The 23,034-nt window shown below is 32.8% G+C and overlaps 2 protein-coding genes and 1 long non-coding RNA gene across 3 annotated transcripts; all 3 read left to right on the top strand.

Moving 5' to 3' along the window:
• Positions 1 to 4,869: 4,869 nt before the first annotated feature.
• On the top strand, positions 4,870 to 5,849 carry LOC111702382 (uncharacterized). The gene is made up of 2 exons (XR_002765394.1): positions 4,870 to 5,183; positions 5,711 to 5,849. It is a non-coding gene; the product is annotated as an uncharacterized LOC111702382 (long non-coding RNA).
• A 37-nt stretch (positions 5,850 to 5,886) lies between these two features.
• Positions 5,887 to 16,897, top strand: LOC111702385 (transcriptional regulator ATRX). Its single transcript, XM_023474051.1, has 10 exons — positions 5,887 to 5,932; positions 6,296 to 6,394; positions 10,349 to 10,392; positions 10,629 to 10,705; positions 11,955 to 12,063; positions 13,139 to 14,495; positions 14,603 to 14,670; positions 15,360 to 15,491; positions 15,939 to 16,082; positions 16,626 to 16,897. Exons 1-10 carry the CDS (start codon positions 5,887 to 5,889, stop codon positions 16,791 to 16,793), a joined length of 2,244 nt encoding a protein of 747 aa, XP_023329819.1. The 3' UTR covers positions 16,794 to 16,897.
• Positions 16,898 to 18,073: 1,176 nt separating this feature from the next.
• On the top strand, positions 18,074 to 19,495 carry LOC111702381 (uncharacterized). The gene is made up of 2 exons (XM_023474049.1): positions 18,074 to 18,182; positions 18,770 to 19,495. Exons 1-2 carry the CDS (start codon positions 18,128 to 18,130, stop codon positions 19,468 to 19,470), a joined length of 756 nt encoding a protein of 251 aa, XP_023329817.1. The 5' UTR covers positions 18,074 to 18,127; the 3' UTR covers positions 19,471 to 19,495.
• Positions 19,496 to 23,034: the final 3,539 nt, after the last annotated feature.

The raw sequence follows: 23,034 nt of genomic DNA, 5'->3' as shown, positions 1-23,034 counted from the left end.
CGGAAATGAATTCCTTGTCCCAATTTTGCTATAGTTTGATGTATCACATGCAACTGTTATTCTAACTTGGGCCAAACTTAGCACATTAGTATACAAAGATATTTTCTTTTATTGCGCGCGCGCGCGGACATTTAAGCCTTTGGGGTTGAATTTTTTTAGCGCATATTTGTTTCAAGAGTGTCAGGAAAAATTTTCAAGTGCAATTAATGAAGTTAACATTGATTTACTGTCAAAAAAGTCGCATTTTTTCACAAAAAACGCGCGCGCGCGCGCACTTTTGCTCAGATTCCTTCAAAACCAAAAAAATGCACGTAATATACATAATTCTGAGTTTGCATGCAAAAAATTAGCCTCCTACGACAATTCTAAGTTATGTTTAAACACTGTTTAAATTTTCCGGAGAGTAATACGTTTTGTGGCCCCCCCCCCTTTTTTATGCCAATATGCAACATACTTTTATTCAAAATACTTGAATAAATATCTGAAAGTGTCGAAACTCGAAACATTACTTTTAATATCTAAAATTGACTTAAAATGGCGCAAACACTAGGGAGAAGGCTCTCCATGGAGGGAAGCCTCCATACGCATGACACCGAAACTACTGGTTTGCGGATTTTTCTATTCTTAAATCTTGTTAGTGGATTTCTTCCTTGACGAGGAAAATGATATTGGCTCCGCTACAAAATCTCATTTTTCGGAGATGCCGCTCTTGAAACGGAAGGTCATTATAAATTCCGTGGATAGTCCATTTAAACTATATTTTATTTGTTAGTATATGTGGGGAAGAGCAGCCAACTAGAGAGCTACTCAAGTTACATGATTGTAGTTCTATATTTACAAGAGAGTCAAGGAGTCAACTTCCGGTCAGGTCGGTCACTTAACATTTGATCCTGATCCTGATTCTGATCCTGGATCTATGAATCCTGATCCGGAATCATAAATCATGATCCTGATCCTTCATCTATGCTAAACTAGTCGGATACACTTCAAGACTTTACTTCTAAGATTACTATCATTAACCAAAAAGAATCAGATTTATTTTTGCTTTTTGAAACTTAACGGAAGAGCTGTTTAGTGTTAATAAATTGATATTGTATTTAGTTTTTCATGATTTTTATAAAACTTGATTTATTTTTCTAAATTGAATTCCAGAATGATTGGAAAATTTAATAGAAATGGTTTTTGCGTTAAGAAAATCTGCTAATTTAAAAAAAAAAAATTCTAGATCAAGTCGTCCATCTTGTCTGCGTGAAGATTCCCCCCCTGATTCCCCAGCTAAACCTCGACCAGCTAAACCATCAACATCATCTTCACGTGGTCAGATTACATCAGGTTCAAATATTTTATTTTGAAGAATTATCCGAAATCAGAACATTTCTCTTGTGAATCTATTGATCATGCATTAATCTCCAATCTCCATTTTATGCAGATTTACGGATAAATTTAATTCCTTTGATATCCCGTGACATGGTCATATTCAGCAGGAATAACTTAAAAGAATTAATCCAACATTATTCCTCAAATTTCAAAGTATCCACATTAAGCCTTTAAGATTAACAATATCCACACAAATGTTCGGATCGTAGGGATGATAAGTTTTGAATATTGGGGGGNAAAAATCTTTGGTTTATTTTGTACATCAACTGATACTTGTTCAACAAAAATCATTCTTTTCTTTTTAGAAAATTGTGTCATTTATTAACTGGAAGATTAATGGCGGATTACTATGGAATGATGGTTGATTTTTTATCATTATTATTATTTTAAAGAATTATTTATATTTTTTTCAGTAACTACCTTAGATAATGGTTATATTAGGTACTTATTGATTGTAATAAATTTCAGTAAAAGAGATTTTAATTCTTTTAAAATATTTTATTTTGCTGTAAAGGTATTAAAAAATATTTAGTCCGTTTTTTTCAAATTGAATCACATTCTACTTTTTTTACTTAAATATCAATAACAAATGAAACAGACAAATATTGAACGATAATTCTGATGATGATGATACTACAGAAGAAGAATTGGAAGTGGATAGAGAAGAGAAGAATCAAGGAGTACATGAAAATAAAGGAGAAAAGGAGAAAGATATTGAGAAAAGTAAGAACACCGCTTTGACGAAAAAATCCGGGAATATGACTGATGATATAAGCATTGATGTTGACAATGAAGAAGATGAAGAAGACTTTGACTACCAGAGTGATGACGATGTAGAAATTCAAAATATCCTTGATGACAATCCAGATTCTGAAAATCCGTCTGACAACGTTGACAACTCTGGTAAAGCTGAAAAAGATGATCAATTAACCAATGATGATCAGGATGATCCAGGCAATGATGATCTTGATGATCTATTAGACAATGAAGAAGAAGAAGAAGAAGAAGAAGAAGACAAGTTACCCGTTGAAAATTCAGGTGATGATCTAATACCAGTTCAGGAGTTAATGGAAGGTATTGAAGAGGAACCTAATACAAATAGTACCAATGAGGACAAAGCAGATCCTGAACCTCAACCTCAACCTAATGGATTGGAAGATGAAGATGATTTCGCCTGCTCTAAGTGCCCTAAAACCTTCAGCTCAGAGAAACGCCTAAAGGTGACCAATGACCATGTTATACACAGTTCGTAAATCTAAAGTCCTATATAAGTAATAAGTATGCTGTTTCCTAGTGTACTGCTTTGCAGCTTCTTAAATATACGTGTTTCCTAGCGTACTGTTTTATAAATATACACGTTTGTAAGTATACGGTTTCCTAGTGTACTGCTTCTTAAATATACGTGTTTCCTACTGTACTGTCTTCTAAATATGCACGTTTCTAAGTTTACTGTTTCCTAGTGAACTGTTTCTTAAATATACGTGTTTCCTAGCGTAATGTTTTCTAAATATACACGTTTGTAAGTATACGGTTTTCTAGTGTAATGCTTCTTAAATCTACGTGTTTCCTACCGTACTGGTTTTTTTAAATATGCACGTTTCTAAGTATGCTGTTTCCTAGTGAACTGCTTTTTAAATCTACGTGTTTCCTAGCGTACTGTTTTATAAATATACACGTTTCTAAGTATACTGTTTCCTAGTGAACTGCTCCTTAAATCTACATGTTTCCTAACGTACAGTTTTCTAAATATGTACGTTTCTAAGTATATTGTTTCCTAGTGAACTGTTTCTTAAATCTACGTGTTTCCTAACGTACTGTTTTCTAAATATACACGTTTTTAAGTATACTGTTTCCTAGTGAACTGCTCCTTAAATCTACGTGTTTCCTAGCGTACTGTTCTCTAAATATAAATGTTTCTAAGTATACTGTTTCCTAAATTTACACGTTTCTTAGCGAATATGGCAACCCCCCGTGATGTTTTTTATATCTCACCCTAACCTTAACTTATCAGACATAGTAGTAGGGTTTTTTTTCATAAGGACGGGACCGAAAATAAAGTATGGATATTATATCTCCGCCGAAGATAGAATTCTACAGAAATAAATTGATTGTTCCAGTCGCTGCGACTAGAAAATATAAAACATAAAGACTATTTTTTTATTTTCTTTTATAGGATTGATTTTTTAGACTCAAAAATAATATTTTATATTTTTTAATAAATGCCTTATATTTCAGGCACACAGGCAGTGTTCTAGCTGTAAGGTGTTTTGTATAGATCATAAACATAAAACCTGCGAGTCCTGTAATACTTGCTACAGTCAGGTAAAACTTTCTAGACATGTTATATCTAGAAATATATTTTTTTTATTTTGACCAAGATATTCCTTAAAGTACGTGTCTTGCATGACCGATTCACAATGGCTTTTTCTGAGCAATAGATAAGAAGATGTTCCTGTTAAGCTGTATGGAAAATGCTTCTTTATTTACAGTGGTTTCTCTTACTTCTGCAACAGTAACAATGGGGAAAATGTTCAGAACTGAAAACATTACTAGGCTAGAACAAAACCCGATGATATGTTCATAATTGTAATTAAGATACAGGTTTATGAAGCTTTTGATCCGTTCGATCCGCTACATTTTGGCTTTTTGGATCCGGATCTGTAAATATGCTGATCCGTGGATCCGGATTCAAGAGGCAAATTGTAAACCAAAAGCGGTAAAAAAAAACATAATCCCCTGATTTCAACCTGAGGTTGGAACTCTTGATCTTGAACGCTTGATCAGGATATCATAAGTGGGAATTCTTAAATTTGAGGATAAATCCTTCAATTAAAAAAAAACGGGACATGGACCGGACTTGAAGATCCAATCTTCTACTAGAGTCTAAGGTCATCCCTACAACCTGTGAATTGATTTAGCTCATCCCTGCAAGATATTGCCACCAGGGGATATTGAAGAGGAATTAAATTAAATCGTAGGTGTGCACATTGCACAAGATCGAGACGAATGCTGGATCATAAGATTCACTGGAAACCTTAAATCCCAACTGCTTAATCTGAACATCCAATGTGGAAGCTTTTAATTTCCTCCTTAATCCGCACTTTTTCTCACTTTTTAGATATTTGTACTTTGTTTGACCAATGAGAGTACATTCATGAAATGGCGCGCAAAAATTCAAATTTCCTGGCTTTTTTGATTGTCTGTTCAGGTTTCTCCAAACGCTATTCGATTGGTTGAGCTATATACACTTTTGTGAATACAAAATCAAGATTATATTAATCTTGAGATTAGGAAAAAAAGAAAGATCAAGCACTGATCTCGATATCAACAATTCTAGTCCTAGAAATATTTAAATATTTTATAGTATCTTTATTCCAGGGGGAATTCCATGTTCAGTGTGATGCGTATATGTGCAGGCAACCATGCTTCAAATCTAGGAAATTATTTATTCATTTTATTATTTTTTATTCTTTATTTATTCATTTATTTATTACTCACATTGGGACTCATGGACCTGATGATTTTTAGCGTCAAGTTTGTGACTCACATTGGACTCATGGAACTGATGATTTTTAGCTTCAAGTTTGTGACTCACATTGGGACTCATGGACCTGATGATTTTTAGCTTCAAGTTTGTGACTCACATTGGGACTCATGGACCTGATGAGTTTTAGCTTCTAGATTGTGGCTCACAATTTTCTATTTTCTAGTTATTTATTATGATTATTTTGAGATAATAAGATACTTTGTTGATATTTATTTTCTTCAGAAACTATTATTAATTAGAAAAATATAAGGAGTATTGGGTAGATAAAACATCAGAGCTTAGGATGTAATCCGCATTATTTTAGCTTCCTGGATCCGGATCCGAACAAATATAAGTAACCACGGATCTGTATCCAAGTGGCAAAATTCCATTTAAAGCAATAAAAAAACACATTAAATATTGAGCTCATCAACACCTTTCCAATCAATTAATGGTAAATCAAGTTTTTGATTACAGAGCAAGCCTTTTTGGTAATTTGTTTTTGACAAAAGAAATAGCAAAATTGGAAGAAATATTTATGAACTGTATCCTAATCCATTATTTACAGAACTGATCCGCATTAAAACAAAATTGAACCTAACTACTGTATAATGTTTGAATTTATATTAAGATGGAAACTTTTGGATAAATATTTAACTTAATCTCTCCCAGTAATCCAATCCGGTATCTACTGATGAAATTAATGTGAAAGGATTAGGATGCCATTTGTATCGAAATATAATGTTCAAATGATGAATTCCTTTCCATTAACCAACCCAATAATCAGAGGAGTGTAAGTCGGTATAGGTTAATCCTAAGCTCTATCCGTTCTGCGAAAAATGTCCACCCTTTTTGAATTTTTTTTTGACACTAATGCTTTGATTTAGCTAGAATTATTATACATAAATATAATGAATGATAAAAAATATATTTTATTTCTTCCAGATACGTTTATGATTGATTCTAAATTAATTGTTTATAAAATGGTTAAGAAAACCCGAAAAAAAATTGGAAAGAAATTGTCTGAAGGTAAATAGAAAATTAATTTGACAAACTAAAATTTATAACTCTTTAAAAAATCTTTTTCAATGAGATTTAGAATTAAATTTTTTAACATTTTGCATATAACATAATCATTGATCACTTGTTAACGGATTTTGATGATTTCAACGTTCCTGAATTCAGTGGTTCAATATGCCAAGTTCAACCTATTTTGAAAGAATTTATTTTTCGACTTAAAAACTTAAATTATTCTTAAACCTAACAATTTTATTAGCAAAAAAATTGCCCTTTCTGAATGTTCTAAGATCCAATTCTTCTCCTATTCTGAGTTAGCACAGCACAATTGTAAAAACCGATCCACTGATTCTTTCAATGATTCTATGTGAGTAGGGAGGGAAGGCCAAGAAGCCATGAACCCCGTGGAAAATCTCCGAACCCTGTGGAATGGTCTCCGAACCCCGTGGAGAGTCTCCGAACCCCGTGGAGGAGGTTTTTTGAAAAAAACGTTATCAAATATTAATATTACTTGTAAATTAGCAATAATTTTCCAATCTTCTCGACATATGGACTCAATAAATATAATAATCAAGTTAAAGAAATAATTTTCATTATTGTTTTAATTGTTCAAAAATCATGCGATTTCCCCCAGAATAACACATTTTTTGCTCCTTACAGGGTTCGGAGATTTTCCACGGGGTTCGGAGACTGTTTCTGCAGGGTTTCGGAGACTTTTCCACGGGGTTCATGGCTGCTTGGCCTTCCCTCCCTCATGTGAGAGGATCATTATATACTTTGAATGATTCTGTGCAAGAGGATCCGTATATACTTTGATTGATTCTATGAGAGAGGATCAGTATACACTTTCAATGATTCTATTTGAGAGGATCATTATATACTTTGAATGATTCTGTGTAAGAGGATCCGTATATACTTTGAATGATTCTATATGAGAGGATCAGTATACACTTTGAATGATTCTATGTGAGAGAATCTGTATACACTTTGAATGATTCTATATGAGAGGATCAGTATACACTTTGAATAATTCTATATGAGAGGATCAGTATATCCTATAATGCTTTATGGGAGAGGATCAGTATATACTTTGAATGATTCTATGTGAGAGGATCAGTATACACTTTAAATGCTTCTTCGTGATAAGATTAGTATATGTAAATGTTTCTAAATGAGAGGTTCAGTATAAATTCTATGTGAGAGGATCAGTATGCATTTTAGATTATTCTATATGAGGGGATCAGTATACAATTTAAATGATTTTATAGAGAGGATTAGTATATGTACTTTGATTGATTCTATGTAAGAGGATCAATACACTTTGAATGATTCTATGTGAGGGGATCAGTATATACTTTGAATGATCTTATGGGAGAGGATCAGTATACACTTTGAATGATTCTATGTGAGGGGATCAGTTTACACTTTGAATGATCTTATGGGAGAGGATCAGTATACACTTTGAATGATTCTATAGGAGAGGATCAGTATATACTTTGAATGATGCTATTTTAAGAGAATCAGTATACACTTTGAATGATTCTATTTTAAGAGGATCAGTATAAACTTTGAATGATTCTACTTTAAGAGGATCAGTATACACTTTGAATGAAGAGGGGAGGAAGGCCAGCCACAACAATTTCTCGTCCGAGCCACATTCTCCTCATTTTCTCGTCCGAGCCACCTTGGAATCTCATCGTCCTTCGATTATTTTGTGTTAAAAAGTTTCCAATTCTTGAAGATAAAACTATTTTTTTTAAATCTGGCCACGTTAGGACATAAAATATGGATAGACTGAAGTATTGCAATGATTATATCATGATGGAATCTTCAAACCCATGAGAATGATGTCAAACTTTATTTAGGTAAAACTTAAATCTCTTCTGCCTCCAAAGTGGCTAACCATCGAGATATAAAATAAATAGCAAAATATTCTGCATACCTCTGTCTATAATTTTCCCCATGGAACCACCCTGAAAAATTTCTATGGTTTTCACTATAATTAACAAAAAAGATTGAAGTTCTATAAACTTGGAATTATTTGCGGCATTCTACACCAGGAATATCTGAAAATGCGCTTAAAAAAGGTGAACATTTTAAAAGACATTAAACTTTAAATCTTTAATTCAATTGAAACTTTTTTTTCGATTTGCAAATATTTGATATTTCATTTATGCCCTAACGTGGCCCGATACTTTAAAAATAGTTTTATCTCGGAGGATTAGACTCTTGAAAAAAATAATATTGAACGGACGAGGATTTCGAGGTGGTTCGGACGAGAAAATGAGGAGAATGTGGATATGAATGATTTTATTTTAAGAGGATCAGTTTACACTTTGAATAATTCTATTGAAGAGGATCAGTATACACTTTGAATAATTCTATTTTAAGAGGATCAGTGTACACTTTGAATGATTCTATTTTAAGAGGATCAGTATACACTTTGAATGATTCTATATTAAGAGGATCAGTATACACTTTGAATGATTCTATATTAAGCGGATCAGTATACACTTTGATTGATTCTATTTTAAGAGGATCAGTGTACACTTTGAATGATTCTACTTTAAGCGGATCAGTTTACACTTTGATTGATTCTATTTTAAGAGGATCAGTGTACACTTTGAATGATTCTACTTTAAGCGGATCAGTTTACACTTTGATTGATTCTATTTTAAGAGGATCATTGTACACTTTGACTATTTTAAGAGGATCAGTGTACACTTTGAATGATTCTATTTTAAGAGGATCAGTATACACTTTGAATGATTCTAGAGGATCAGTGTACACTTTGATTGATTCTTTACGTGGGCCCAAACTTGATGGTCCACGGCCTTAAATAATAAAGAGCTAAACACTAAAGGAAGAAAGGATACTCCCAAATTAGATTAATTATTAGTAATATGCATAGAAGTTTGGGAAGTGGTACACGAGGTACACTACTTACTATTGAAATAGTAGCCCAGTTACTAGAAAGAATCACTGGTATAGTATGTAGTACATTTTTAACACTTGCCTGGTGAGCGGTAAATGGCACCTTGAAGATAGTTTGCAGGTTCCCTTTTTGGGTTCCTTTTAAATTCAATCTGATAGATGGAGGCTCACTTGAAATATTGTCTGCAGTCCCTTTATGTAAGGTAATTACATATTCTTAAAACAATAGCTTTTAGAAGTAGAGTAGTTAAGACAGATATATATATATTTATCATTTATATTTGTCTAAAGCAAAATTACATCAAACAAAAACTCTTTTCTCTGGATATCGCATTTTATAATTGACAGGGTTTGCCAAAAAACAGGTGCCATACAAGACTTTTAGCATGAGTATAGTTTAGCTATTCAGAGGTGGGTTTCAGGAAAGGGGTTTCTTGGTCCCAGTCTAGTGTTTTTCGTTTTCTAAAAATGTGGTATGATGACAGTACTGCAAGGCTTGATAGATTTTCACACATTGCTTTGAAACTAACACTGGGTTTGCAGAACTTATGCAGTTTCTTTAGAATCGCCTTATTTGATGGTGAGATATATGCTCTTGAGCCGATTTCAAAAGGATGGACACACATCCCTAGTTATATCTGTGATAAAATGTTCATACTTGTTCATCTTTTGAGCGTTGGCATTTTTGATATTTGTTTCCAATGGGACAGTAAGCTCAATAATATCCATGTTTTCCTCCATTCTATCGATAATTGCTAGATCTGGTTTCTCTGCGGTCCACAAGAGGTGGGGGGGAACAGTACCTCCCCCTGGAAGGGTATGGGACGGGATATCAGCATACATCAGAAATCGGTCAATATTAATTAATCCAGTAATATATTTAATAAGATTGTTGTGCCTCCAAGTATATCTTTTTTGGTGTAGTGCAACCTTGCAGCCATTCAAAATATGTTTTGTAGTAGATATAACATTTATTATAGCAATATATTTGTAGGTAATAAACAGGAGAACCTGTTGATCCGATGCAGGTTTGAGAACTACTGGATTTACACCAGCATATATCTTTATCTCCTTTTCCTTCTATATCTTCTATATCTTATCTATATCTTTTCTCCTTTTCCTTCTAGGATTACTACTTGCATTTAAGGAGAAAATAGATCCTCTTCAAGCTGATTTAGGATTGGGGTCCAGTATTCCTTCTCTACCCCCACCCTTGTTATTTTGGTTCATTTTACATTAGACTGGAATCAAAAATTTGACGCGTTTTCCCTAAAAATTATAAAACAAAATTCTTGGCGCTTTGTGCCAGATATTTTCAAAATTAACCTAAATTTTATCTTTTCATGCTTCATGCAGTCTTCCTGCAATCAAAAAAGGGCCTGCCTTAATACTTGTTTCCCGTCTGGCTTAGATCACCACAAACATTAATCGATGAATCAATGACAATTTGGTTTTGATTTGATCTGAGAATCTGAAAATATTTATGAATTTCAGGATTGATGAAGGATCTATTTGGAACTGACGAATCTGAAGATGAAGTAAGTTTCGAGATCAGACATAACTAACATTTTGAAATGAAAGCATGTTTTTAATCTCTGAATATTAGAGAATATTTGTTTTGTCATGAATTAGAATCAGCTTTTATAATATGTATACTTCTATCATCAAATACAAATGAATTTATAATAAAAATTAATTGAATTGAAATTTGTAAAATGAAGTTTTCTGCGATTGTATTTGATAAAAAAAATGATTTGTTTAAACTTTCTTTCAGATTGTTGGAAACAATAATTCATCACCCTGTTCTAACAAATCTCTGCTTAAACAGAAAACGAAAAGTTTTAACAAAAGGTAATAGAACTGTTCACAACAAGGACTTTTAAAAAGATGGCAATGCCCGATTCACAGCAGTACCCTCAAAACCATTATCTTATCATTAATGTGGAAGATTGTCTTTTTTTGTTTAAAAGTGTTCAATTATGATAATTTCTATATGTTGTCCTGTAGTAGAAATGCGCTAATCACTTTAGTAGAGAAATCACAATTATAAACCTTGCTTTCTTATTTATACTTGATCAAACGAAGAAAAAAGCTTCTACGAGTGATGTACTTACATTTGGTGTTTAGGTCGCTTCAGGGTAAAAAGTTCAAGGTATATTGTAATTATTGTAATGGCAGCAAATGTTTTTAAAAACTTTTATTCCAAACGTTTGCCTTTCTTAAAGTATGTACAATTTTTACCCTGGAAAAAGGTATATGGAAAAAAGACCTGAAAGCGATGTAAAAACAATGTAAAAACGATGTAAAATCAATGTAAAATCAATGTTAAAACGATGTAAAAACGATGTAAAATCAATGTAAAACAATGTAAAAACGATGTAAAATCAATGTAAAATCAATGTAAAAACGATGTAAAAACAATGTAAAAACGAGGTAAAAACGATGTAATAACGAGGTAAAAACAATGCAAAAACGAAATAAAAACGAAGTAAAAACTATGTAAAAACGAGGTAAAAACGATGTAAAATCAATGTAAAATCAATGTAAAAACGATGTAAAAAACAATGTAAAAACGAAGTAAAAACTATGTAAATACGAGGTAAAAACGAGGTAAAACGATGTAAAATCAACGTAAAATCAATGTAAAAACGATGTAAAAACGAAGTAAAAACGAAGTAAAAACGATGTAAAAACGAGGTAAAAACTAGGTAAAAACGATGTAAAATCAATGTAAAAACGATGTAAAAACAATGTAAAATTAATGTGAAAACGATGTAAAATCAATGTAAAAACGATGTAAGAACGAGGTAAAAACGAAGTAAAAACGATGTAAAATTAATTTAAAAACAATGTTAAAACGATATAAAAACGAGGTAAAAACGATGTAAAATCAATGTAAAATCAATGTAAAATCAATGTAAAAACAATGTAAAAACGATGTAAAGACGATGTAAAAACGATGTAAAAACGGGCATATTGTTCGGATTGTTTTAAACTCGTTTTATCAAGTTTTTTGGAGATCAAAGATATTGCAAACCATCATATAGTTTTAAAATTTTGTAAGTTTTATTGAACATGAACATGGAAATATTTACTGTAGGGAAGCCAAGAAAACCGTGATTAACCCTGTTCAAGAGATTCAAATCCTTGCTGTTAACAAGAGTTCTAAAAGTCCATTAAGGCCAAGTAGTTATGCACAAAACCCACAGGTAAAATTAAGAAGACTTATTAAGATTTTTAAGGACACATTTAATTTTTGTTTCGAACATTTCCAATATACTTTTACACAATAATCATTTCAATACAACATATATCTCCATTTTCTTATTATGACTTTGAAAGGACTAAACTTTCGTGAAAGCAAGGAATAGCATGGAATATGGGATATCAAAATATCAAGAAAATATTATTTGAAGTGTAATACAGAGGTCAACACAACGCTTGATGTTATTTTACAGTTTTAATTCCCTCAATGTTAGCTTTCCTTGCAGTTTTGACCTCCGATGTATTTTTTTCAAATTTTAAAATAATTTTTGAAAATTATCTTTAACTATTTATCAATGCTGAAATGCATGGCAAATATTATGGTATTTAGATAGATACATGTATCTGTGTATACAGAACAAGTTTACAATTACAAATTGATAATTATTTTAACACTACAATTAGGTTAAACTTTTTTGATTATGTTTTTCACCTAACTTCAATAATGATAACAAAACATTTCAATTAAATAGATTTAAGGATAACTATTAGAGATCAGGGTGCGATTTTATCTTATGCAAAATAGTTTATTTAGTTATAGAATAACTAGATTTTGAAATAATTTTCTGACATGTACAAAACAAACATCAAAACATAGTAAAACATATTTTATTAGTTTAACATGAATAACAATTCGGTTTTTAACAAATTGTTATGTAATTTTCAAAAAAGAGGTATTTTTAAATATACTTAGAAAGTTGCTTCTTTTTAAGTCAGGAGTCAGATTATTCTATATCTTAAGAAGAGAGCTTGATGATAAATACTGAAATAAGCTCATATTGAGAATATCAAGTTGGTAGTTAAGAGAGCTTTCCAAGGTTCCAAGCTTTTTAAAAATGTTTCCAAGAGAGGAAGGAAGAAGTTTATATGTATATTTAAGCATGAATACAGCTTGGTTAAAGTCTACGAGATCATTAACCTGTATGTATAATCTTTTACGGAGGAACATATATAATATATTATATTAATTGTGTTTACAAATATGATGAAAAATTGGGGGAAAAAAACTATTTTTTTTAGTCTGAAACTCTCCCTTCATCAGAATCTGGTTCTAAGAAGGATGAATTCAAGTATTTATCGTACAAACTGGTCAAATCTAGTAAACGTCAGTTAACCCAGGATCTATTTGATTCGTCCTGTTCATCCGAGCTAGAACCAACCACCCAGAAACCTTGGAGGAGGACAAAAAAGGAACACGCTGATCCAAGTGGTTCGAAAAAAGGAGGAGAACACGCTAATCCAAGTGGTCCAAGAAAAGTAGGAGAACATGCTAATCCAAGTGGTACAAAAAAAGTAGAACACGCTAATCCAAGTGGTACAAAAAAAGTAGGAGAACACGCTAATCCTAGTGGCCCAAGAAAAGAAGGAGAGCACGCTAATCCAAGTGGCCCAAGAAAAGAAGGAGAACACGCTAATCCAAGTGGCCCAAGAAAAGAAGGAGAACACGCTAATCCAAGTGGCCCAAGAAAAGAAGGAGAACGCACTAAAACAAGTGGTTTTATAAAAGTAGGAGAACACGCTAGTTCAAGTGGTCCAAGAAAATTAGGAGATCACGCTAATTCAAATGGTCCGAGTAAAGGAAGAGAACACACTATTCCAAGTGGTCTTAGAAAAGAAGGAGAACACGCTAATCCAAGGGGTCCGAGAAAAGTAAGAGAAAAAGACTGTCCAGGTTCAAATGGTCCAGGAAAAGTAAAAGAACATCATCATTCGAATGGATTTAAGTCTGAAAAATCAACGATGGGATCAGTCAAAAATAAGAAAATTAAGGTTCCTTCCAATGATATCCCTCAAAAGTTTTCAATTTTCGGAAATGAAAAATCATCTTTGAAAGTAAACTGTTCAGTAAGTGAAGACTCCAAAAAGAACATTACTAAATCATCCATGAAGAAGTACAAAAATGCTATTCTTAAACCCTCACCCCAGTCCCGGTCAGATTCAGCGACCAAGGCTGAATTTAGTTTCTCAATCGCCGACAAGGAAATCTATGCTGAGAGAAAAAAGACAAAGAAGATCCTGGAGTTAAAAACGGAGAGTATTGAACCTAAACTCGGCTCGAGCGTGTTCGAATATATCGAGGATGAAGAAACCGCTAAAATAAGAAAAAAGTTGGAAAAACAAGCTCTCAACAAAGAAATCAAAGCACGACTCAAACAAAAAGAAAGAAAATCGAACTCAAAATCTCTTTTGCACAACACTGATCGTTCCTCTCAATCTGAAGCAGAAGAATCAAATCCAACTCCCGCCAAAAAATCCCGGAAAAGTAAAGCTAAACCCCGCGAGAAAACACAAGAAAAAAGTGACACTTTGGATTCCAAGTTCATTGATGAAATGTTTCAGCTAATAGGATCTCCTTCTGGATCCGACCCAGGATGGGGTATATATATAATTCTAAAGATATTTTTAAAGAAAAAAATTTTTTTTGTTGATTTGTTGTTTTTCCTTTAAAAATACTTCAAAAGATGATATATACCATGTGACTAGACGATATTGAGCACGAGTTTGATGCTAACCTAGAGGAGGATATCAGGAAGATTGATGAATATCTTGAGGGAGGGCAATGGAATAGTTAACAATAAAAGTGATCTCTCATTAAAAGTGCAGTGGCCCCCCCCTCCACCCACCCTTCCTTCTTTAAAAGGACAGCCTCCCGTGACAATCTTTCTTAAAGGGACTGTACGTGTAATTTCAAGTGACCCTCCATGCATAGAACCGGAACCGTCCTGTCATGTAGTTTCTCTGCGAACTTGACTTGCGCATTACTTGGTTATTAGAAGCAATGGAGAAACTCACAGAATAGTCAGAAAAACGATTGTAACTTCCACACTTATGAACAGAGTAAGGTTTCAAAGGTAGCGTTGGAAATTGGGCATTGTCATCTTTGCGCGAAGGGTCACTTACAATTACGCGTACAGTCCCTTCAACCTAACCAGGAATACTATATACTGGGGAGGTTGTCCTGTTTCAGATGGAGGAGGAGGTGTCCCACTAATAATGGTAACTGCAAGATGACTTTTAGATTTAAAGCAGCCAACGTTTATAAGTTACCAAGTCTATAATGGGAATATTCGGATTCTTTCTGTAGTTGTTTTTCTATGACAAAAAAAGTTTTTTTTAATTTTTTTTTTTTAAACTTATATAAAAAATGTTAAAATTTTATTATTTTTTATTAGTTTAATTATATCACTATGATGGACTTAGTAAAAATTATAAATAGTATTACTATCTCCTCGGCATGAAGGCTGCAAGGGTTGAGGAGGTGGAGTACCAGAAATATCTCCTGGAAAATACTGGGTTTAGGAATAGGCTGGAGACGGAGCTAACCGAACCTGTTCTTAGAAAACTATTTAACAAGAACTTACAGTTCTTCAAGGTAATCTAAACATATATAGAGTTGCTTGTCAGATTCACAAGTTTTGTCTGGATCCATAATCTTTTCTAAAAATAGTATTATTTGATGCTTATATTATTTTATTTTAAGAAAGCCAATGGACGAAATTGTCAGAATTTAACACTTTTTAAAAACCAGAAAAAAAGACGATAGCTTCCACATTAATGGCTTAAAGAGTACCCTGGTGAATCGGGCATGTCCATCTTGAAATAGAAGGTCAAAATCGCAATGACACCATCGTTCACGAAAAATTTTGTGTGCTCTGACAAATTTCGTTCATTCACAAAAGCGATGCTCAGATCTCGAATGATAAGCCAGGAGCTGCAGACCAGAGCAGTAAAGATTGGGATATATTGTTCCAACCAATCCTGTCCTGTCCTAGTGACTTGTAATTTTACTGAATATCCAGAAAATCTCCGTAATATTCAGGATATTTGGTCTGGGAAGGGTAAGAGTGTCCGACACGACCAGTATGCCCGGGGAGGTGCAGACAGACAGGAGTTAAGGTTTAGTATGATTACAGATCCGTACACGGAGCTACAGCTGGATTGGGTTCTAGACGAGATTTCTAAGGTTAGGTTTAGTCATGCCTTATAACGGAACTGCAGATATAATTTAATGTGACCCTTCATATCGATTCACACCGATAATCTTATAATCTTTTTCGGATTCAAGAAGGAGTGAGATATCCTAATATTTTTAATAATTCTTAATTTCAATTTCTTCCTGCAAAATATAATTCAATGTGACCCTTTATTTATAGAGAAGCAAGTCCGATTTACAACAGTACCCATTAAATGTTTTTCAGATTAGTGGATGAATGAGATATCCTTTTATTTTTAGCTGAAAATAGATTGGATCCCTTCAAATTGCGTCTACAGTCCCTTTCAATAGATATAGAATTTATTCTAATTGTGACTAAGCGCTATCCTATCAATAAGTTTTAACTTCCAGAATTTGTTTTCCTCATAGATTAATAACAACACAGATAGAACACTAGATGTCGTATTTTCCAGATTGAAGGGTTTTTCGTTCACAATAAGCCCCTCTTAACTTTGAAAAGGCGACATCTATTTTGTTATTAATCTATGTCCTCACCACTATTTCTTTACTCAGGTTTGGATGCGGAATGCGGAGGAGAGAAGGGATAACAACGATTATGTTTGGAAGGTTCTGCTCCCGGAGGTTTTTATCAAGCTCTATATGGATCACTTCTCTATGGAGAAGGGTGAGGCGGAGAAACGAATCCGGAATACTCCACTCCGTGAGGAAGACGACTTTTGATGAATCAGCAAATCAAAGCTGCGTGATCTCGGTACAGGGTTTTTAATCAAATCTCAGCTCTTTTTAAGAATCGCCTGATACAATAAATGTTTATTTTTCTGTTATTTTATCTTTGTTTTTTTACAGTGTTGTTGTTTAATGTTTATTTATGTATATGTCTTATCATATTTCCTAAATGAAAAATTACAGGTTTCAATAACACAAAAATGTAGTAAACTTTATTCGCATTGCCTCGTCAGAGTTTTACGCTTAAATTGCACAGTTTAAGCAAATATTTGCGTTTAATTTGCATTGCAATGAATTTTTCCCATCGAATGGCTTTTTCATTTTTTCTGTTAACTTCTGTATTTTAAAAATTTCGTCTTCGTTTTCGAAATTTTCTTTGGACCTCGTATTTATAAACAAAGTCGTCTTTGTTTTCAATTTTATTGGTGGACAACTGTTTTTAAATGTCGTCTTCGTTATATTTCTTTAAAATGTCTTCTTCATTTTATGTTTTTTCCTGCAAACCAATGACGTCATAGTTTTCAATTATTTTTTTGCGGACCACTGTTTTAAAAAAATATCGTCTTCGTCTTCCATTTATTATTCTTTGAACTACTATTTTTTAATAAATGTTTGTTTCGGCGGACAACTGTACTTCTTAACAAAAAAACCATACCATAACAATCAATGACGACATGATGATCTGAAAGAACGGCAGTCCCCAGAACAAAATTATAACTGCAGAAGTTACCAATGGCTCCCTATATTTTCCATGAGTTACTGCGAACTACAGTATTTTTTAACAAATGTTTTCTTCGTTTCCACATTTCTCTGTGAACCACTGTATTTTTATTTTGTTCTTACTTTTTAATTTTACTTTTTGATTTTTTAATTAAAAGTTCATATTGTTTTTAAATTAAGATTATCATAAAATTTTTAGTTTTTTGTGAAACCCTATTTATCCTGAGGGGGAGGGGTCAATTTGTCGTGTTTTTTTTGCGAAAACTCGAAAAGTATTTGAGCTAGGAAGCTCAAATTTTCTGACTTTTCTTGCAAATATAATTGCACATTTGAATTCAGCGTCTAGGGCTTTTCAAAATGTATAATTTGTCGCATTTTGCGCAATTTTATTTTTTGCACTTTTATTGCTTAAATAAAATAAAAATAAAGGTGGGGGGCACAATTTGACCCCCCCCCCCTGAGGAAACCAGTCATGAAATCGGACGTCAGGATAAATAGGGTTAATATAGACAAACAAAGTGGGGGTCAGCCTGTCAGGTTAATGTTTATTTTAAGATAAGAATCCATATAAAATATCCGAACTACTTTCACCTTGTCAGAACTGCACAATGCTCAAAGCTTTGATTTTCCTGGCTCTTCTTTTCAATTCAACATCAGCAGAAGGTAATTCGATTTTTATAAAGGGTTTTTAAAACAACGTATTTTTTACCCATCTGGAAAAAATTGTAAATTTGATAAAATATAGTTTCCAGATGTTTAAGGGTAATAGTGCTGGCTTATTTCACATTCAACTTTATCTTAAAAAGTTTGTTGGTTCTTTTTTTATTTCTATTTTTGGGTTTTCTCAGATTATTCATTCAATACGAAGTATAGTAGGGTTTCCAATCGGAACTCCGTTGCACGGAATTGCACGCAATTGTTATCGAATTGCGTGGAATTTACAGGACTCACAATAACGTCCAAGTAAAATCCACTTGCGTTGGAAACCCTAGTTTTCAGCAATTGTGGAAAAGCTAAAAAGAATTCGCTATCAAGAAAATGCACCATTTTAATGAGTCTGGAGGTGCGGACCATAGGCAATGTAATTCAAGGATGTATTGTTTGAACCGATCCCCTTCCAACTTTAGGATTAAATTCTAGTCACTTTTACTCTTTAGTAGATTGTTCTTTTAAACCTTTTCATAACTTCCCAAAGCAGTATCTGCAAGAGGGAGTCCATTGAAAAAATATCTCCATTATCTTAATTTTAGATGGAGCTAGCCAGGACTGGATGTTTGACTTTGCAAAGGCAAGAATCCCTTTATTAAGGTTTGATGGAAGCGCCAAAGGACACTGTTTTCCGGACTTAGCATCAGATCAAAGCAATGGTATATGCAGAGAATTCAATGAGTTTGCTCCCCTTTATTATGACTTTGTGGAATGTGGAGATTATGCCAAGTTGGTTTGGTGGATTTGGTATGGTTGGCAGGGGGAGTGTATTTTGGGTGGTGGAAGTCATGACAATGATTGGGAGCACATCACTGTCAACTTTATCAAGAACAGCGGCTCTTGGGAGCAGGACTCAGTCACGTGGTTTCAACACAGTGGCTGGTATACGAGAGACGTAAAGGACACCCATCCTAATATTTATGTTGGAAAGAATGCTCATGGTAGCTATGACAACTGGTGTGATGGAGTAGGATTTATCTGGGAGCAGGATTATTGTCAAGGAGGCTGTCTATACTGGGATGATTACAGGAATGACAATGCTAACACTAGATGGACCCCTACTAACATACGCCATGTGTCAACAGTTAAAGGAGATGTCGCTAAGAGAATCACTGGTGTCAAGTACTTCAATGATGAAAAGCTTCATAGCTGTATTGGTGATGATATCAGATGTGCTTCTACAAGTCCTTGTGGTTGCTGGAGGAATAATCATAAGTTCCCAGCTCCAGTTTGTAATGTTTAAAATTGAAGAAATATGTGATAATTTTAATTAAAGTATGTATTTATTGGCCAATAAATGAATTGAAATGCATCAGTTAATTATGTAGATTTCACTATTAATTATTACATATATATACATATTGTACAAACAAATTCTGACTAATCTCAACTATATACTTTGCTTGTCTGTTTATCATTCTCTTTGTATGTATCCAATAAACTTCAAAACGGCCGAACCGATTGGGCCCACGTTTTGTGTGGGTGTATTGATGCTCAAAAGTGTAAAGAAGTGTCTACAAAAAGTCATATTGATATTGTTTAATACATTTTGTTAAAAAAGTGGCATATGCCGGGGAGTCCAGAAGTGAAGCCATTTCATTCAATTTAGCAGATTAAAAATCACTGGCAATGTGAATTCAATATTGAATTCAGAATTTTGTTATCAAAATTAAAACTAAATTAGAATATTTGTAAACTATTACGCGATTTATACAATCTTAAAATTAACAGTGTAAACTCAAAAAAAAATTAGACCGTTAATATAATGCACATTCAAAAAAGTTAAATTAACCCAGCCCCAGGGAGAATTTTTTTGTCATAATAATGATGTTTGTAAGAACAGGAAAGCAAAATCGAATATAAGAATGTGACACAAGAACAGGATCTGATAGTTCACAGATGTTGAAACAGAGAGAAAACATCCTGTAATGATTGTGTCTACTATCAACTGTGTTATCAAATTTATATATTTATATTGCTGACAAAAAATGCACTTTATTTGATGCAAAGATCTGCATTAGTGGGTTGGTTTTGGGAAGATCAAATAAGCTATGATTTCGAGTTTTGAATTTTTATGAGCCAGCTGTGAGCCATGAAGAGCCGGGAGCTGACGACCACAGCAGTGTTGATCAGGATGTATTGTTCGAGCCGATTCTGTCCACCTGTCACTATTTACTTAAAGTAATAGTATTCATACAAAACAAAGAACAAATCATGAGGTGCACTTTAAAGTCAAGTTTGTGCAGTAATTAAACAAAGAATTTTATTATCAGTTTTCTTTTCGTTCATTCATCTTTCGTGAACAACTCATTTCATTAATTTTTTTCAATTATTTAAAAAATTTGATTTCCTTCGTATTCAAAAGTATTGTTCATTTTCCATCTATTTTGTTCATTTTTTCACTGTATATATGATCGTTCAGTAAAATCGTTTGTTCAGTATAGTTGTTTGTTCAGTGAAATCATTTGTTCAATAAGATAGTTTGTTCAGTATTTAAAACAGTCGCTTTTTCAAAAGTTTGTTCAAAAAATCATTATTTCAGTAAAAAAACTATCGTTTTTTAAAATAGTTGGTTCATTCAGTAAAAAAACTTTGTTTTTTTTAAATCTTTTTAAATCATTATTTTTTTTCATTAAATTTAAAAGTTGTTCGTTCATAGTTTTGTTCACGAAAAATTTCGTTTGATCTCAAAAATGGTGTTTGTTCACAAAAAAATCTTCAATCATTCATGAACTAATAAACAACAGAAATAGAATGGAAAATAAAATTTTTATTATTGATATTTACATTGAGAGATAAGTTAGAAATGACTACATTTAATCAAAGAATTCTGATATTTGAAAAATTCTTCATTTCAGAGCAGAGGTAAAAAAACGAAAACACAAGTATAAGCTAGACTTGGTCTACAGCTAAAACCAATCTGATTGGTTTTAATTATACTTTAATCTTAAAAAACTGGGAGTTTATTAAAGTTAAAGATTTTGATAAAATTTTATCAAAATTTTTGTATTCTACATATTAAAATATTTTAGTAGCAACAATGAATATATCCAAAAATGGCACCACAATCAAAATATTAAATTTCTTTTCAAGTTTGAATTTTTTAAATGTACAAATCTGAAGCGAATGGAATGCCAATTTATTCAAGTTAAAAGTGTAAAATAAAGATGATAATAAACAGCACTGTTGCAAGGAAAAGTACATATTTCACAACAGTATTGATTCTCCACTTGTTGTTACCATTCTAAAAATAATAAGGTTCATATTAGATCAAGTTTTTATCATTTACCAATTCCTAAATGTTTATGAAATAATGAATATTGCTCTAACAGCTGATCAGTGTTGTCCTCTAAAAGATCTCTTTTTGTAATCATTAAAGTCTTTTTTACAAAAGATTAAAATAATTATTTTCCTAGCATTGCAGTTTTCCCTTTATTAAATATTTCCCACCGCTACACTTCAATAGATATTGCTCCTTGGAAACACTTTCATTTGCAATCAACTCAGATGCATTTAAATCAATAGCAATCAAATCAGTTGCAATCAAATCAAGTGCAATCAAAATCAGTCGGAAGAAAAATTAGTTGCAATCAAACCAGTCGCAATCAAATCAGATGTTATCAATTTTTGAATATTGCTCTAAGAGCTGTTTACCTTAACGGATGTTGCTCTAAGAGATGTTTACCTTGAAGGGATATTGCTCTAAGAGCTGTTTACCTTGAAGAGATATTGCTCTAAGAGCTGCTTACCTTGAAGGGATATTGCTCTAAGAGATGTTTTCCTTGAAGTGATATTGCTCTAAGAGCTGTTTACCTTGAAGGGATATTCCGCTAAGAGCTACTTACCTTGAAGGGATATTGCACTATAAGATGTTTACCTTGAAGTGATATTGCTCTAAGAGCTGTTTTCCTTGAAGTGATATTGCTCTAAGAGCTGTTTACCTTGAAGTGATATTGCTCTAAGAGCTGTTTTCCTTGAAGTGATATTGCTCTAAGAGCTGTTTACCTTGAAGTGATATTGCTCTAAGAGCTGTTTTCCTTGAAGTGATATTGCTCTAAGAGCTGTTTACCTTGAAGGGATATTGCTCTAAGAGCACATGAAAGATGATGATCAGAAAGGTGCTGTATGGATACAACAATAATATAGATCAACGGTTTAGTGTCTTTAAAAAAGATAAATGTTTTTTTTAAGTTGTCCCAATAAACATGGAAATGAAGACTTTTAGTCTTGAAACAGGTCTGCTTTTACTATTATTTTGTGAAAGTGATAACAGTAATGTTCCATTTTCAGCAACTGTTCGCATTGGGATTTGTTAAACGTGGTCTGCCATTTGATTTTAACATTAACAAGTCTGTCTATTCTAAATCTAAAGTCGGGGTCTAGCAGGAAATGTGTTAAATTCTGTTTTCTTTATTTTCATTATTACATTATCAATATATATAAAGTAGTAAGCTCTGTCTGTCTGTTTATATTTCCAATCCTGAGCTGATATTGGTTAATTCCAAAGAGCTTTCTACCGTCTTTGGTTAATTCAAAATAATTATTAACCACGTTAATGTTCTTATATACAGTGATAACCAGAAAACTCTGAAATAGAAAGACGACTTTTAAGCTCAAGTTAGGACTTTAAATAGTCCGATCAGACAGCAATTGTGCAGTGTAAACAGACCCATTTCACTTAATTAGTGATACCATATGTTTCAAGTAAAGCTATTTGCTTTGTAACACCATCAAATACACTTAAGTATTGCTATAAAGTCGTCTTCCTATTTCAGAGTTTTCTGGTTATCACTGTAGCTTGGTTTAA

The sequence above is a fragment of the Eurytemora carolleeae genome, unplaced genomic scaffold, assembly GCF_000591075.1.
Source record: "Eurytemora carolleeae unplaced genomic scaffold, Eaff_2.0 scaffold498, whole genome shotgun sequence".
In the NCBI taxonomy this organism is placed as follows: Eukaryota; Metazoa; Arthropoda; class Copepoda; order Calanoida; family Temoridae; genus Eurytemora; species Eurytemora carolleeae.
This window is presented reverse-complemented; position numbering and strand designations above follow the sequence as displayed.